Source organism: Diabrotica virgifera, chromosome 1 (genome assembly GCF_917563875.1).
Source record: "Diabrotica virgifera virgifera chromosome 1, PGI_DIABVI_V3a".
NCBI lineage: Eukaryota > Metazoa > Arthropoda > Insecta > Coleoptera > Chrysomelidae > Diabrotica > Diabrotica virgifera.
The window spans coordinates 68,480,401-68,499,250 of record NC_065443.1 but is presented as its reverse complement, the minus strand read 5'-3'; the positions used below and the strand labels follow the sequence as shown (position 1 = coordinate 68,499,250).

The window sequence follows — 18,850 nt, the reverse complement described above, 5'->3', positions numbered from 1 at the left end:
AGAATGTCCTGGATAAGAAATTTGAGAGAGTGGTTTGGCTGTACCACTAACGAATTGTTCAAAACAGCAGTAAATAAAATTAGAATCGCCCTAATGATATCCAATCTCCGATAGGAGAGGCACTCAAAGAAGAAGAAGAAGAATATTAGTATAAATTTAAAATCTCGACTGAATTCCACCGTTGCGTTAGCCGCCATCTTGATTTTAAACCAAAACCGTTTTTGCTCAATATCTCCGCCATTTTCAATTTTTTGATAAAAAGTGTAGAAACTGAAATTGTGGAAAATACGATTTTCTATAATTTCATTTATTATAATTTTTTCGTGCGGTCGATATTTTCCGAGTTATGAGGGGAAAATAGTGACAGTTGGAGCATAATTATTGAATTATTAAATTATCTCGTTTATTATTAGTTTTACAACAAATATGTACCTGTACAAAAATGAAGAGAATTAAATTCTACACAATTTTGGTCTCTCTCATTTTTTTTCTAAAATTAATATTTAAGGTCGTACGTATGCGGTAATGGCGCGAGCGTAAGACCGGATTGATTTTTTAGCAATTGTTTTTGTTGAATATCTACGCCATTTTCAACTAAAATTGTTCAAAATATAATTTCCTACAATTTCTTTTTAACAATTTTTTTCATGCGGTTGATATTTTCCGAGTACCATGGGAAAATAGTAAAAAGTGGTGGGGGGAGCATAATTATTGAATTGAATTTTGTATCCGAGCTGCCCCAAATTTTATAATTATATCCTTTAGGAGAGATCAATAGTAGTGTAAATTTAAAATCTCGACTGAATTCCGCGGTTGCATTAGCCGCCATATTGATTTTAAATGAGAACTGTTGTTGCTTAATATCTCCGCCATTTTCAACTTTTCGACATAAATGGTGGGAAAGAAAATTGTTGGAAATGCAATTTCCTATAATTTCTTTGGCACAATTTTTTTATACGATCAATATTCTCCGAGTTAAGGGGGAAAATAATGGAAGCGGAGGGGAAGCATAATTATTGAATTGTCTCATTTATTATTAACTTTACGACATAATTGTACATAAACAGAAATAAAGAGAATTATATTTTATACAATTTTTGAAACTTCCAATGAAACATCAACCAAACTAAGTATATAAAAGACATAAAAAGACATTATATACATTAAGTTCACTTAATTTTATTAACTAGCGGGTTTTATTGGTTGAATTTGTCTGTCGATATTTTAAGTTTGATGTCAGCTAATATATCGTGATGTTCCAACAATTTTTTTTAAGTTTTGGACCCTGTTGGGGGGAATTTTCCCATTGCCCCCCTTGAAGACCCGCCACTGGTTCTCTCGAAAAATTGTAGTAAATCGTAATTTTGCAACAATTACAGTTCTTACAGTTTTTGTCGAAAAGTTGAAAATGGCGGAGATATTGAACAAAAACAATCGCTACAAAATCAATCAGGTCTTACGCTCGCACCTTTACCACATACGTACTACCTTAAATATTGATTTCATCAAAAAAATGAACGGCATCAAAATTGTACAAAATTTAATTCTCTTCATTTTTGTGTAGGTAAATATTTGTTGTAAAACTAATAATAAACAAGATAATTCAATAATTCAATAATTATGCTACAACTGTCACTATTTTCCCCTCATAACTCGGAAAATATCGACCGCACGAAAAAAATTATAATAAATGAAATTATAGAAAATCGTATTTTCAACAATTTCAGTTTGTATATTTTTTGTCAAAAAGTTGAAAATGGCGGAGATATTGAGCAAAAACGGTTCTGGTTTAAAATCAAGATGGCGGCTAACGCAACGGTGGAATTTAGTCGAGATTTTAAATTTGTACTAATATTGACCATCCCTAAAGATTAGAAAAATTAAATTTGGGGCAGCTCCTAATGCAAGGTCAAATGCTATCCCGACTGGGCTACTTTGAAAAAAGCAGTTTTGAGAAAAACGCCAGATAAAAGTTTTGTCAACTTTTATTTTCAATTTATTTTTGTCTGTAAAATCGTACAGTGATGCACTGCGGAATATGTTTTTGAATCACAAAGTAATTTACGAACGAGAATGGGAACATCTGTTGAACGTCTCTCACTACGCTCAAGCGCGCTGGCGCGAACCTGCCGCATAGCGAAACGATGGTAGGGATATTCAACACCATTTAATCGCGTTTGTTATTAAAACTTAATTATCTAATATTATTTAAGATTCTGTTTTATATAATATATTATATTTTGATTGGTAAACAGATCGGTGCAGTGACCTATATTTGCTTACCTGTTTACACCACTTGCTCGGTAGCCACGAACGTTGATACGTAGGCAATACCTCATAGCCCTATTTTGTGTTTTAAACTTTTAGTTTCAATAACATTTGATTGGTAAACAAATGGGTGAAACTTGCTAAGTAAAGTTTTTGAAAGAAATGACTTCAAGAATACTCTCTGAAGGGTTCAAATTGATTGGAGCAAAATTACCGGAAATACAACATGCTGAATATCACTACCTTCATCTCGCTTTGCAGCAGCTGGCTTGAGCGTAGTGAGAAACGTTTAACAGCTGTACGTTCAACAACTGTTCTCTATCTCTTTTGTAAATTATTCCGCGATTCAAAAACATATTCCGGAGTGCATTACTTTACGATTTGACAGACAAAAAATAAAGTGCAGTCACTGAAGTGCAGTCACTGAAGATAGTGCTAAAGATAGTGCAGTCACTGAAGGTGGATATGAGCTATTACCTCCGATTTCGTTGAACCTCCATCGACTTGCATGCAAATTGCTGAGTGGTTAGATGATATCTCAAGGAATGAAGGTGATATGGTGCCAACTTGCGCTTTTACCCTGGGGGTGGATACCACCCTTTCTCGGGGGTGAAAATGGTTTTATTAAAAATAACCCCATAATTCGATAGAAGATCAAATTTTAAGCAAAATTTGTCATATAAAGTTATTAAAATAAAGCAAAACTTTTTGGGATATTAAAGATCAAAAATTTTAATTTTTCGTGAGAAAAATGCATGTTTTGCGTAAAAAACTGACTTGACCATTGAAAAATTCAGGAAATTTAACAAGAAAAACTTTATATAAAGATTTTTCTAAAATTAAATCTATAGCTTCTATAATTTTTTATTTATAACGCTTAAGTCAGGCTTTTTACAAACATTGGCGCACCGTAAACTAGCGTTCGACTTTGCAATTAAGGAATCTGCACCTTTTACTTTAAAAAATTCATAACTTTTATTGTAATAAGACTAAAAGCTTAAAACAGGTACATTGTCTTTTGAAAGGTGAGCAGAATATACTCTACAATGTTTAGAAAAAAATATTACAATGGAACAGTTTTAGCCAGCTAAACTCAAAAAACGTGATTTCATTAATTTTTATTTTTAGGGTATAATTACGATTTTGACAATATTGCCGAACCTAAAATTTAAAATAAATTTCATTTTCGTTTTCAACACCGTCAAAAACATATGTAAGACCAAAATTAGCCATTCACCACCCATGTTCAGTAAATCTCGAAAAATAAGCGTTATTTTGGGGATTTCTAATGTCGATATTAAAAGTTGCACTATTTTTTTTATAAAACATTTTGATTTAAGACTTTCCAGAAAAATTCTTTGTACGCTATATTTTAACATAAACGTGATTAAAAAGCTAAACTTTAAATTTCGTCACTCAACTTTTGCGATTAAACTTTGCAATTAAGTTATTCGTTACCTTCGGAAATGTTATTACTATATAAAAATTTCAGTAATAAATATTAAATAAATGGAACACAGTTGAAGCGAGGTAAACATAAAAAAACATGATTTCATTTTTTTTATTTTTAGGGTAAAATTGCGATTTTGACAATGTTCCCCCACAAAAAATTCAAAATAAACCTCATTTTCGTTTTCAGCACCATAAAAAACGTACAGTATGACTAAAATTGGCCATTCACCTCTCCGTGGTCAGTACCTGGTCATTTTGGGGTGCCTGCCGCTCGCCTACGAACTAGTCAACGAATTGGCGTTATCTGTCACAGCAGTGGAAAGTAATGGTTTAAGTAATTTTTTTACGTAAATGGAGACATAAGATTTATTATGTATTTTATTTATATAATGTATACTCACCTTGGCCATACCTGTTGCGTTTTGTGCAAATCTATTAGTATTGCAATATATATTTTTTATTTCATTAACCATAGGTAAAATATTTTCTTTTTTTAAAGGAACAACAGGATCAATTAATAAAGAATAATTACTATCCACTAACAGGCCAGCTCGAGTCAAGTTTCCATAGTCTAAAAATATCATCCTTTGAATATATTTCCACACTCATTTTGGGTAATTACGGACATATTTAAGCGAATATTTAATACTGTGACCTACATATTATATAGTCCAGGGTAATAAGGTTTTTTCCATGACACTCGAGCAGCCAGGGTACTGAAGCGTTTTTCGACAGGTAATACCTATAAGAGCAAAATGTAACTATTTCCTGCGTAGGTTCTGGCGGCCATTTTTGTTTATAAACAATTAAGTGTCAAAAAATGGCATTTTTCCCTTTTTTTCAAATCAATGGAAAACAGTGAAACTTATGGTTTTTTAGTACAAATATCTTTGAGACTATGAAAAACGCTTTAAAATGACGTATTACAAAGTTTGATATACTCATTTATTGTTAATATAATTGCGAAAAAAGGTAGGAATTGCAAAAAAAATTAATTTCCCAATATCTATTGTAAAAATTAGTGTACAGCTTTGAAATTTTTGTCATATAAGGGTTCTGTGGTGCTTAATATGTGATAAAAATTTCAAAGCGATTCATTCAGTTGTTTAAATTTTATTCAAATTGTTTATCCCAGAGAGCATTTTTTTGCAATAACATTAGTCAGAAAAAAATGCCGTTAGAACCATTCCACAGGTGTCAAATGAAAGAGCATGAGTTATATTTTCAACTTGGTTTAAAAAAGTGAATAAAACATGCATTTGTTAGTAATAAATAATTATGCACAAGTATCGTAAATATTCCCTTATAAACTTTTTATTTTGATATATAAGAAATTATATATATTTATTCCAATTTTTTATCAATTATGATATTAATTACATTAGTTGGTAGTTGTGCACTTAAAACAGGGTAAAAAAGTTAATTTTTTTGGAAAAAGTTATTCAAAAAGTTTATAAGGAAAGATTTACGATACTTTTGCATAATTATTTATTACTAATAAATGCATTTTTTATTCGCTTTTTTTTAAACCAAGTTGAAAATATAGCTCATGCTCTTCCATTTGACACCGGTGGAATGGTTTTAACGCCATTTTTTTTCTGACTTTTGTTATTGCAAAAAAATACTCTCTGAGATAAACATTTCGAATAAAATTTAAACAATTGAATGAATCGCTTTGAAATTTTTATCACATATTAAGAACTTAAAAACCCTCATTTGAAAAAAATTTCAAGCCTGTACACTAATTTTTACAACAGCTATTGCGAAAATATTTTTTTTTGCAATTTCGACCTTTTTTCGCAATTATATTAACAATAAATGAGCATATCAAACTTTGTAGTAGGTATGTCATTTTAAAGCTTTTTCCATAATTTCAAAGATCATCTAAAAAAATCATATGTTTCACTGATTTCCATTGCTTTGGAAGAAAAAGGGAAAAATGCCATTTTTTGACAGTTAATTGTTTATAAATAAAAATGGCCGCCAGATCCTACTAGTCCAGAAAGCCACTGCGCATCCGCTAGGAAAAATATTCTAATTCGGATTTTTTGCACAATCTTACTCAAAAAGGACTCCTTTTAACAAATTTCCATGTTGCCAGGACCAAAAGGTGGTCAAAAATTTTTTAAACGTTTTTTTTTTGTTTTTTTCCTAAAATTATTTTTATTGCATGGAAAAAAGTTTTTTTAGGTTTTTTGGATCATTACAAACAGAAAAGGTCTTTAGTGACTTTTTTCTAAAAATGATAGTTTTTGACATATAAGCGATTAAAAATTGAAAAATTGCGAAATCGGCCATTTTTAACCCTCAAAGACTATGTGAAAAACTGAAAATTTGAATGTTGCCAAGGTAGGTATATTCTTTAAACATCGATTGATGAAATTCCGAAGATTTTTTTGCAATACAATATTCAAAACTCCTTTGTTTTTTAATTGCGAATCAAGCGTGCGCGACACTCTTTTCCACCGACAGTATGGTGCAAATGAAAGGAATAAATTCGTTCTTTCGAAAATCGGCGACTTTAAGGAAAAATCCCGAAACAGGTCGATTTTTATTTTTAAGTTATGATATTGTGGCATACATGTTATACTAGTGACGTCATCCGTCTGGGCGTGATGACGTAATCGATGATTTTTTTAAATGAGAATAGAGGTCGTGTGGTAGCTGGTTTGAAAGGTTCTTCAATTCTCTATCAAGTAATATAAACATTTACATAATTTTCTATACAGGGTGCCCTTTTACTTCTTTTTTTGTCAAATAATTTAATTTAATAAAAATTTTTTGGACACCCTGTATAAATAATTATGTAAATGACTAAGTTTTCACTCTAATGGCATATAACATATCCCACCAGAATGAAAACAATGGGAACCTTCTCTGGTTACACCTCCGAGACTTCTACAATTTGCAAGCCATACGGATGCTGAGACTAAGGAAGATGAGGGAATTCTACAATTTACAATTCACGTCACATCTGCTCAGCGCGGTAAAGTTCCAACGAGACTGGTTCCCTTCATACTCCACACAGAGTAAATGTAAATCAAAAATGAATAACCATTTTCAATTTCGTTGCAAAACGAAAATACAGCCGAACCATATTCCAGTCCAATCAGAGAGTGCTGCAAGCACCTCTACCGGTTTCGAAACTTATTAGTCTCTCATCAGGAGGCACACATGCTGCTCTCCCTGATCCAACCAAAACAAACCCCAGCGTGCAGTCCCGAATTGCAACGAACGAAATGGCATAGATGCCGTAGCGGCAACTGCTAGCAAAAGACTAAGTTTTCACTCTAATGGCATATAACATATCCCACCAGAATGAAAACAATGGGAACCTTCTCTGGTTACACCTCCGAGGCTTCTACAATTTGCAAGCCATACGGATGCTGAGACTAAGGAAGATGAGGGAATTCTACAATTTACAATTCACGTCACATCTGCTCAGCGCGGTAAAGTTCCAACGAGACTGGTTCCCTTCATACTCCACACAGAGTAAATGTAAATCAAAAATGAATAACCATTTTCAATTTCGTTGCAAAACGAAAATACAGCCGAACCATATTCCAGTCCAATCAGAGTGTGCTGCAAGCACCTCTACCGGTTTCGAAACTTATTAGTCTCTCATCAGGAGGCACATAATATGCTACTCTCCCTGATCCAACCAAAACAAACCCCAGCGTGCAGTCCCGAATTGCAACGAACGAAATGGCATAGATGCCGTAGCGGCAACTGCTAGCAAAAGACTAAGTTTTCACTCTAATGGCATATAACATATCCCACCAGAATGAAAACAATGGGAACCTTCTCTGGTTACACCTCCGAGGCTTCTACAATTTGCAAGCCATACGGATGCTGAGACTAAGGAAGATGAGGGAATTCTACAATTTACAATTCACGTCACATCTGCTCAGCGCGGTAAAGTTCCAACGAGACTGGTTCCCTTCATACTCCACACAGAGTAAATGTAAATCAAAAATGAATAACCATTTTCAATTTCGTTGCAAAACAAAAATACAGCCGAACCATATTCCAGTCCAATCAGAGAGTGCTGCAAGCACCTCTACCGGTTTCGAAACTTATTAGTCTCTCATCAGGAGGCACATATGCTGCTCTCCCTGATCCAACCAAAACAAACCCCAGCGTGCAGTCCCGAATTGCAACGAACGAAATGGCATAGATTTTCATAGATTAGAGTGAAAACTTAGTCTTTTGCTAGCAGTTGCCGCTACGGCATCTATGCCATTTCGTTCGTTGCAATTCGGGACTGCACGCTGGGGTTTGTTTTGGTTGGATCAGGGAGAGCAGCATATGTGCCTCCTGATGAGAGACTAATAAGTTTCGAAACCGGTAGAGGTGCTTGCAGCACTCTCTGATTGGACTGGAATATGGTTCGGCTGTATTTTCGTTTTGCAACGAAATTGAAAATGGTTATTCATTTTTGATTTACATTTACTCTGTGTGGAGTATGAAGGGAACCAGTCTCGCTGGAACTTTACCGCGCTGAGCAGATGTGACGTGAATTGTAAATTGGAGAATTCCCTCATCTTCCTTAGTCTCAGCATCCGTATGGCTTGCAAATTGTAGAAGCCTCGGAGGTGTAACCAGAGAAGGTTCCCATTGTTTTCATTCTGGTGGGATATGTTATATGCCATTAGAGTGAAAACTTAGTCTTTTGCTAGCAGTTGCCGCTACGGCATCTATGCCATTTCGTTCGTTGCAATTCGGGACTGCACGCTGGGGTTTGTTTTGGTTGGATCAGGGAGAGCAGCATATGTGCCTCCTGATGAGAGACTAATAAGTTTCGAAACCGGTAGAGGTGCTTGCAGCACTCTCTGATTGGACTGGAATATGGTTCGGCTGTATTTTCGTTTTGCAACGAAATTGAAAATGGTTATTCATTTTTGATTTACATTTACTTTGTGTGGAGTATGAAGGGAACCAGTCTCGTTGGAACTTTACCGCGCTGAGCAGATGTGACGTGAATTGTAAATTGTAGAATTCCCTCATCTTCCTTAGTCTCAGCATCCGTATGGCTTGCAAATTGTAGAAGCCTCGGAGGTGTAACCAGAGAAGGTTCCCATTGTTTTCATTCTGGTGGGATATGTTATATGCCATTAGAGTGAAAACTTAGTCTTTTGCTAGCAGTTGCCGCTACGGCATCTATGCCATTTCGTTCGTTGCAATTCGGGACTGCACGCTGGGGTTTGTTTTGGTTGGATCAGGGAGAGCAGCATATGTGCCTCCTGATGAGAGACTAATAAGTTTCGAAACCGGTAGAGGTGCTTGCAGCACTCTGGGATTGGACTGGAATATGGTTCGGCTGTATTTTCGTTTTGCAACGAAATTGAAAATGGTTATTCATTTTTGATTTACATTTACTCTGTGTGGAGTATGAAGGGAACCAGTCTCGTTGGAACTTTACCGCGCTGAGCAGATGTGACGTGAATTGTAAATTGTAGAATTCCCTCATCTTCCTTAGTCTCAGCATCCGTATGGCTTGCAAATTGTAGAAGCCTCGGAGGTGTAACCAGAGAAGGTTCCCATTGTTTTCATTCTGGTGGGATATGTTATATGCCATTAGAGTGAAAACTTAGTCTTTTGCTAGCAGTTGCCGCTACGGCATCTATGCCATTTCGTTCGTTGCAATTCGGGACTGCACGCTGGGGTTTGTTTTGGTTGGATCAGGGAGAGCAGCATATGTGCCTCCTGATGAGAGACTAATAAGTTTCGAAACCGGTAGAGGTGCTTGCAGCACTCTCTGATTGGACTGGAATATGGTTCGGCTGTATTTTCGTTTTGCAACGAAATTGAAAATGGTTATTCATTTTTAATTATGTAAATGTTTATATTACTGAATAGAGAATTGAAGAAACTTTCAAATGAGCTAGCACACGACCCCTATTCTCATTTAAAAAAATCATCGATTACGTCATCACGTCCAGATGGATGACGTCACTAGTATACCATGTATGCCACAATATCATAACTTAAAAATAAAAATCGACCTGTTTCGGGATTTTTCCTTAAAGTCGCCGGTTTACGAAATAACGAATTTATTCCTTTCATTTGCACCATCCTGTCGGTGGAAAATAGTGTCGTGCACGCCTGATTAGCAATTAAAAACAAAGGAGTTTTAAATATTGTATGGCAAATAACTCTTCGGAATTTCATCAATCGATGTTTAAAGAATATCTACCTACCTTGGCAACATTCAAATTTTCAGCTTTTCACATAGTTTTTGAGGGATAAAAATGGCCGATTTCGCAATTTTTCAATTTTTAATCGCTTTTATGTCAAAAACTATCATTTTTAGAGAAAAGTCACTAAAGACCTTTTCTCTTTGGAATGATCCAAAAAACCTAAAAAAACTTTTTTCCGTGCAAAAAAAAATAATTTTAGGAAAAAAACAAAAAAAACGTTTAAAAAATTTTTGACCACCTTTTGGTCCTGGCAACATGCAAATTTGTTAAAAGGAGTCCTTTTTGAGTAAGATTGTGCAAAGAATCCAAATTAGAATATTTTTCCTAGCGGATGCGCAGTGGCTTTCTGGACTATACGCAGGAAATAGTTAAAATTTGTTCCTATAGGTACTACCTGTCGAAAAAACGCTTCAGTACCCTGGCTGCTGAAGTGTCACGAACAGGGTATATTTTTGTCTTATTACCCTGGCCTAATACTAAAGGACGTAGTATGCAAGACAGTACCAGTTACCAGAAACATATTCTGATAGTCTGTATAACCTAAAGTCAATATAACTATTAATAGAAAAAGACATAAATGATTTGGAATAAACGATAAGAACGAATATAATCACTGCGATCAAAAAACCCATACGATGCCGAAACCGAAAAATTATAAATTAAATACAGAAACACAACAGATGATTAGGAACAGAAGCTGCATGTATCGAAATTCACTAGAATATAAGGAACTTAATAAGGCAATAAGAACAAGAATAAGACAATACATCAGGGACAACAATACCGAAAAGATTGAAAATATTATAGAGAAAAACAAGAGTGTGAAAGTGTTAAAAAGAACAAAAGCTGCTTGGATAGAAATTCACTACAATACGAAAAACTTAATAAAGCAATAAGAACAAGAATAAAACAAGACATCAGGGACAACAATATCGAAAAAATTGAAAATGTTATAGAGAAAAACAAACCAGATAATAAGCATCGCTGAAGATTACTATATAGAATTATACTCGTCCAGTATAGCAAAACCAGAAACCCATGACATGGAACGAAGAAAACTAAATGTAGGATCTGAAACCATACCATAAATTACTAACGAGGAAGTTATAACTGCTTTAAAACAAATGAAAAATGGAAAAACTCCTGGAGACGACGGAATAACAAAAGAGATGATTACAGCAGGAGGTCAAACTATTTTGGAGGCAGTTAAAATCTTAATGAGCAAATGTCTCTTTGGGGGTACTATTCCAACCTCTTGGCAAAATGCGTAGGTACTTTTACTACACAAGAAAGAAGACAAACACAAACTCGAAAATTACAGACCAGTAAGCCTGTTACCACATCCGTACAAACTGCTTACCAAAATAATTACCGACAGACTTCCAAATAAATTAATAAATTCCATAATTTCCAGCCTGTTTAACAAGCGGGAGTCCACAAAGGTTATAGTACCATAGAACAGATAATAAGGACCCTTATATCGGAAAGTGTAACGAATACAATGAACCTTCATTGCATGAAATTAATGATTCATTTGGCATTTGTGGATTACAATAAGTCATTTGATTCCATGGAACTCTGGGCCATGTTAGAAGGAATGAATAACGCAAGGGTTGATTCCAGATATAGAATACTCCTAAAATACATATATAACAATGCAACTATTCAAATAAATGTAGCAATAGGTCTAACAACAAGCAAAATAAGGACGGAGAGAGGAGTTAGACAGAAAGACACTATCTCTCCAAAGTTATTTACTCTTGCGGAATAATGCGGAATAATTCCTATATTGGGAGTAATGCGGAAACAAAATTGATGGCAGATTTTTAAGTCATCTAAGATTTGCCGATGACATAAGTAGTAGGTACTCATAAGCAACAATGCACAGGAACTAATCTACACGGTAAAGGAGGTCAAACAAGAATTTGAGAAAGTTGGTTTAAAAATGAATTTAAATAAAATAAAAGTGACGACAAATCAAAATATCACAATCGACTTAGATGGAAGTGAGATCGAACGTGTCGAAGGGTATATATACCTAGGTTACACGATACATGATCAAAGTAGCCAAACATAATAAAACGGCAGAGATAACTAGAAGAATCCGAATGACTTGGGCAGCAGTAGAAAGAATCAGTGATGTATTGAAAAACAAAAAGATACCAATAAATCTCAAGAAAAGTGTATTCAACAGTTGTATTCTACCAGTTATGACCTATGGCATGGATATCGTAACAATTACAGAGTTATCACTCAATAGATTAAGAAAGACACAGAGGCCCATTGAACGAGCTATGTTAGGAGTATTTCTGAGAGAACATAATATACTTAATGAGGACGTGCGAATCCGGATGAAGGTGGAAAATGTAATTGGAAGAATTGTGCAAATGAAATGGAACTGGGTAGGACATGTGGCTCGACAAAGCAACGAAAGGTGGACGAGAAGCATTGTACATTGGAGACCACGAGAGCACAATAGTAGTAAAGAAAGACCACATAAACGATGGCTAGATCACATCAAAGCAAAACTGGGGAGAAGCTGGCACCAAATAGCACAATACAGAAGAGTGGAGATCTTATGAGGAGGCCTTTTCCTCCAGGAGTGGATTGCAAACAGGCTCAAGAAGAAGAAGAAGAAGAAGTAGAGAAGATTTTATACTGTGATTTATACTTACCTTTGAACTCTTCATCTGTAATTCCAATCATAACTGGAACTTGATTGAAATGTCCCTTCTTAAAATTTTCGTGCATTGTGTCATCTGTTAAAAATGCATGCTCATAGTTTGGATCTTCTTTAGTAGGAGCCCAAGTTGATCTGAATTCAACTAACTTGTAGTCGAAACCTTCTATATTCTAGAAAATACATTTAAAATAAGAACGATGATTCCAGTCTTTTTTGATGATATCAATGATTTTCATTTTGTCGCCAACATTGTTCAATGTTTACTAGGACCAGTTATTTAAAAAGGCACTTGAGAGAGAGCCATATGGAATAAAAATCAATGGAGAACTACGTAATAATACGTGGACGATACAGTAATTCTAATAATAGATACGCGGAGGATACAGTAATTCTGTCAGCTAATATTGAAAGTCTCCAAATTCTGCTTGATCGTATTCACGAGATAGGAGAGGAAATGGGCATTAAAATAAATTCAAACAAACCCAAATTTTTAGTTTTTAGTCGTGACCCTCACCCAGATGCAGAGCTTCAATTAAATGGAGTCCCAGTTGAAAAAGTTCACAAAATGGCATATTTGGGAACTGTACCAACTATATCCAGCCATAGAAATAAAACGTGGAATAGCAATGACTAAAACTAATTTTATGAAAATGAAGTAATTTCTTTGCAATAATCATGACAGTTTAGAACTACGACAAAGAATGGTTAAGGGCTATGCTTGGTCAGTACTTTTGTATGGTGCAGAAGTGTGGACGCTAAAAGTATCGATCATGAACAGAATTAAAGCATTGGAAATGTGAATTCATAGACGGATGCTGAATATACCTTGGACAGTAAGAAAAACTAATAAGGAAGTACTAGGGAGGGTGAACAAAGATAGAGAACTGCTAAAGACCTTAAACACCGGAAAATGATGTCTTATTTGGGACATATAGTGAGGGAATTCGATATAAAATATCATAACAACTGATCCTTAAAGAGAAAATAAGGGGCCCTACAAGTGTAGGAAGAACAAAAGTTTCTTGGTTAAAAAACCATTCGTGAATGGGCTCAGGTATTAAATGCATGACAATTATTCCATATTGCAGAAGATCGAAAAGCCTTCGCAATGGTGATCTCCAAAGTCGGAAAATTCTGATATGGCACGTGAAGAAAGAGAGATTTCAGTGTAATGCTGTTTAATAAAAAGACGCAGGAGATATTTATCAACGATATGAAGTCGCAGTTTAGTAGCTAGAAGAGGCATAGTTTTTAGATGATCATATACATTCAGGGCAATCTATCATATATATTATATTTTGGAGATTTGTCAAGTCACTTTAAGTTAATATAGATCGGTATGCAATAGAATAAAGTGACATCAGTCAATGGATTTAGTAGAAAAAACGGACAAAATTTATTTATATTTTCTCACTTATAGAATTGTACTATCAAAATCGTCTCAAAAGATCTAAAAGTGTTGCAAAAGAAACTTGGTCCATAATAAACGATCTTCGAAATAAAACTCACACAGCTCAAACATTTTCCCAGACCCAGACTACCAAAGGTGTCCGCGTATCAGCCAAAAATATGCGTTCACTACTGTACATCAAGAAATTTACTTCCAACGTCTCTGTTACTGAATATATCACCAAGTACAGGGCAATCTATTTGAAACTTATAAAATCAGCTAAAAATTGTACTATCAAAATCGTCTGAGAAGCTCTAAAAGTGTTGCAAAAGAAACTTGGTCCATAATAAACGATCTTCGTAATAAAACTCACACAGCTCAAACATTTTCCCTTCCAGACCCAGAAAATCTAAATGAATACTTTGTTAATGTGAGTAAAAATATAACATTAACTATTGTGTCACAACAAAATCCCATTTCCTATCTCCCTAATTCAGGAAAGGTCTCGAATTCATTCTTTATAAAACCGGTTGATAAATATGAACTGATCCAAACAATCAATAGTATCAAAAGCAAATCTTTCTCTAGTACCGATGGACTATCCATAAAAATTTTCTCAAATCTCCCAGACAATGTGTTGGGAGTCCTGATCTCTCTAATTAATGATTCTTGTGAGAAAGGTAAATTTCCAGAGCGCCTAAAGGCGGCCATCATTATTCCTCTTCATAAGGGTGGTGAAAATCTATTGCCTGCAATTATAGACCTATTGCATTACTACCGGTACTCTCCAAAATTATTGAGAGACTCATAAAAGCCCGACTTATGTCCTTTCTCGTTGATAACAACATTTTATCACAAAATCAGTTCGGCTTTTTAACTCATAAATATACCACCGGTGCCATGTTTTCTGTAGTACATGAGGTTAATCAAGCATTAAACAATAATCTGCACACTGCCACTGATTTTTGGTATTATGCCAAAGCTTTTGATTATGTAAATCACGACATTTTGATAAAAAAACTAGATTTCTATGGAATTCGAGGTATTTTTTGAACTGGTTTCAATCTTACTTGGATAATCGGAAACAACTGGTTAGAGCAAATGATACACACTCTAGTCTCAAAAATGTTGTATGTGGGGTACCCCAAAGTACCACAAGGGTACCATCATTGATTCTGTAAAGTTTCTTGGTATTTTATTAGATAGCAACCTCAAATGGTCCCTTCATATCGATGTGTTAAGCAAGAAACTATCCTCAGCTTGATTTGCAATAAGATCTGTTTCGAAGGAAATAAATTTAGACTCTTCCAACATAACATATTTTTCTTTGTTCGAGTCCCATCTTCGATATGGTATTCCTTTTTGGGGTTCTGGTACAGCTCCCCAATTTGATGTTATTTTTAAATTGCAATAAAGAGCAATAAGATATCTGTTTGGCCTCAAAAGAACAACACATTGCAGAAGATACTTCAAATATCACAGGATTCTAACACTACCTTCTTTATATATTTTAGAAACTGTTTGCTAAATTCGTAAACATCTACACGTCTTTCCAGGAAGACCTAGACATGACTATTCCACCAGAAATTCTACCTTTGACATCTATTTACCTATCCCGTCCAGTGAGTTAGTAAAGAAATCTATATTATATTCTGCAAAAAAACTATACAGCCATCTCCCTCTACAACTTAAATCTGCAACATCTTTCCCCAAGTTCCCTAAAATGTCAAAAGCCTATTTATCTGAAAGACCATATTATTCAATACCTGTTTCTTAACCAATAACTAAGAATTATAGTATTCTTATAGTAGAATCTTAATCTATATTTGAGTGTCATATGCAGCAGCTTAACTTATTAAATTTCCTAAGGTAGATTACGCAATTTGCATTCTTTTTTTAATTTTGCAATAGATTATTACTGTTTTTTTTTGTTTCACTTTATTATATTTTATTTATATTGACGATTTATATAATTTTAGTAAATTATATTCGTTATTGTTTTTATTTATGATTCTTGTAAGCTTTGTCTATAAAATTGTTAAATTTTTCATGACAATAAAGCATATTTCTATTCTATTCTATTCTATTCTATTCTATTCTATTCTATTCTATTCTATTCTATTCTATTCTATTATATTCTATTCTATTCTATTCTATTCTATTCTATTCTATTCTATTCTATTCTATTCTATTCTATTCTATTCTATTCTATTCTATTCTATTCTATTCTATTCTATTCTATTCTATTCTATTCTATTCTATTCTATTCTATTCTATTCTATTCTGTTCTATTCTATTCTATTCTATTCTATTCTATTCTATTCTATTCTATTCTATTCTATTCTATTCTATTCTATTCTATTCTATTCTATTCTATTCTATTCTAGTCTATGCTATTCTATTATATTTTATTCTATTCTATTCTATTCTATTCTATTCTATTCTATTCTATTCTATTCTATTCTATTCTATTCTATTCTATTCTATTCTATTCTATTCTATTCTATTCTATTCTATTCTATTCTATTCTATTCTATTCTATTCTATTCTATTCTATTCTATTCTATTCTATTCTATTCTATTCTATTCTATTCTATTTTATTCTATTCTATTCTATTCTATTCTATTCTATTCTATTCTATTCTATTCTATTCTATTCTATTCTATTCTATTCTATTCTATTCTATTCTATTATATTCTATTCTATTCTATTCTATTCTATTCTATTCTATTCTATTCTATTCTATTCTATTCTATTCTATTCTATTCTATTCTATTCTATTCTATTCTATTCTATTCTATTCTATTCTATTCTATTCTATTCTATTCTATTCTATTCTATTCTATTCTATAATTATGCGAGTAAAGGAGTAGGATGCAAAAACATGGAGTTGATTCCAGTTTACTCCGCTTAGACTCCTCTACTCAAATCCGACTCTTATCCTCACTCTGGCGCCCCCTGTTAAACCGAGTAACCCAACTGTCCCGAGATAAATGATCCCTCGATAGAGTCTGGCGTTTGGCAGGTGTTTGGCGTTGGACTAACTATCCAATCATATAAAAATTCTCTTGATATGAAAGCTACAAATAAAGAAGCTGGGCAGTTTAGCCTACAACAAACGCATAAACGAAATAGGACAATGATTTGAAAATTTGCACTTGAAATGTAAGAAGCCTTTATCATCCTGGTGCTAGAGCTCAGAGCTCTGCTGATATAAGAAATGCTTAAAGTCAAAGCAAACATCATTGCTTTACAGGAGATGAAGTGGACTCGCTCAGGAATATTGGAAGACAAGATCTACCATACTAACTACAGCGCACACCGTACCCGTCACGAATTTGGTACCTTTATTGTGAGCAGCAGGATTAAACACAGCGTAATTGACCTTAAGGCTATTAATCACAAAATATGCCGAGTAAGACTTAAAGGAAAGTTTGCTAATGTTAGCATTAGACGATGAACAATAGGTTCTATGGGGCACTTGACCTGGAATACGATAAGTGCCAAGAAATGTTAAAATAATAGCAGGAGAATTGAATGCCAAAGTCGGAAGAGAGAAGATTTTTTCTCTTACCATCGATAAAGAGAACCTACACTTAGACCCAAATAACCACGGACTGAGATTCATAAACTTTGCTATGATTAAGAGTATGGCAATAGGTGCAACAGTATTCCCGCACAAAGGGAACTTCGAAATCTCCTGAACATCACAAGAGTAATAAAATCAGACTTGAAAACATATAGAGGTTATTAAAAAAGAGATGCAGACAGAACTTTCAATATTACAAACGAGAAATACTTACAAGATCTAAGATCCTACAATAAAATACCAAAAAAAAAAAAATAGAAAACAAACAAATTAAAATTAAAAAGAAAAACGAGAATATGCAAAGAAAGATAAGTAAGTGTGAAAAGCATACTGGAAATTGTGAATATATACATATTATAAAAAAAAATAATATAGTTATCCAAGAACTGCTCCAGAAAGATTTGGGAGTGTAAGTGGAAGCCAAAAAGGCAATTAAAATTGGAATAAGCACATGCCTGATTGAATTAAAAAATAATAATGACAAAAAACTGGTTGATGACCAAACAAGAACAAGAAATAAAATAAACTTACGAAAAATTAAAAATGGGAAGAAATAAAAAAGGAAAGAGGTCAAAGTATGCTAGAGTCAGGGGTCACCAATTAGGTTCATTGAGGGTCCGTTTCGAAAACCTATGACACTTCCGGGGTCCGGATTTATGCTGCCTGTGTCTGACTGTTCTGATTCGGTTTCTTTGTGGATTCTTGTTAAAAAATATCCCCTATAAACAAATCAGAACGGTGCCAGGCGAAATTTTTGGGCAGAAATTGTTAAATATATTTTTTAACAAATTCAAAACATCACCTTTTTGCCCGCGAAAATATGTTTTTAGCATTTTTGGGTCAGCTTAAATAAAAAAGATCTGTCATTTTATTAAAACTTAAGAGTTTTCAAGCATCGCAAATGCATATTTTCGCATTTTTGAGATTTTAAATCGCTTATAACTCGAAAACTATCCACTTTTCAGAAATATGACAAGAGACCTTTATTGTTTGTAATTACCCAAGAAACCTAAAAATACATTTTTCGAGGCAAAAAAGTAATTTTTAATTTGCTTAAAAAATTGTTTCACCCGGCACCCTTCTGATTTGTTTAAAGGGGACATTTTTGAACAGGAATCCGCAAATAAATCGAGTCAGAAACATTTTTCATACGAAAGTGGCCTCACAACGTGGTCTAATATGGAAAGAAAAACTAATAATATCTGATTGTTTTTTGGTTACTGTATACTTTTCTGTAAGTTTTCCTGGTACAATAAATAAAATATAA

At 33.9% G+C, this 18,850-nt stretch overlaps 1 protein-coding gene across 2 annotated transcripts in view; it reads right to left on the bottom strand.

Moving 5' to 3' along the window:
- LOC114335365 (esterase E4) overlaps positions 1-18,850 on the bottom strand; it is a 110,887-nt gene that overhangs the window by 41,682 nt on the left and 50,355 nt on the right. For both annotated transcript variants that reach the window (XM_028285594.2, XM_028285593.2), the window contains exons 7-8: positions 12,596-12,773; positions 4,122-4,291 (exon numbers count right to left, since the gene is read on the bottom strand). In XM_028285594.2, the coding sequence (XP_028141395.2) occupies positions 4,122-4,291; positions 12,596-12,773 (348 nt within the window). The remainder of the gene's footprint in view (positions 1-4,121; positions 4,292-12,595; positions 12,774-18,850) is intronic.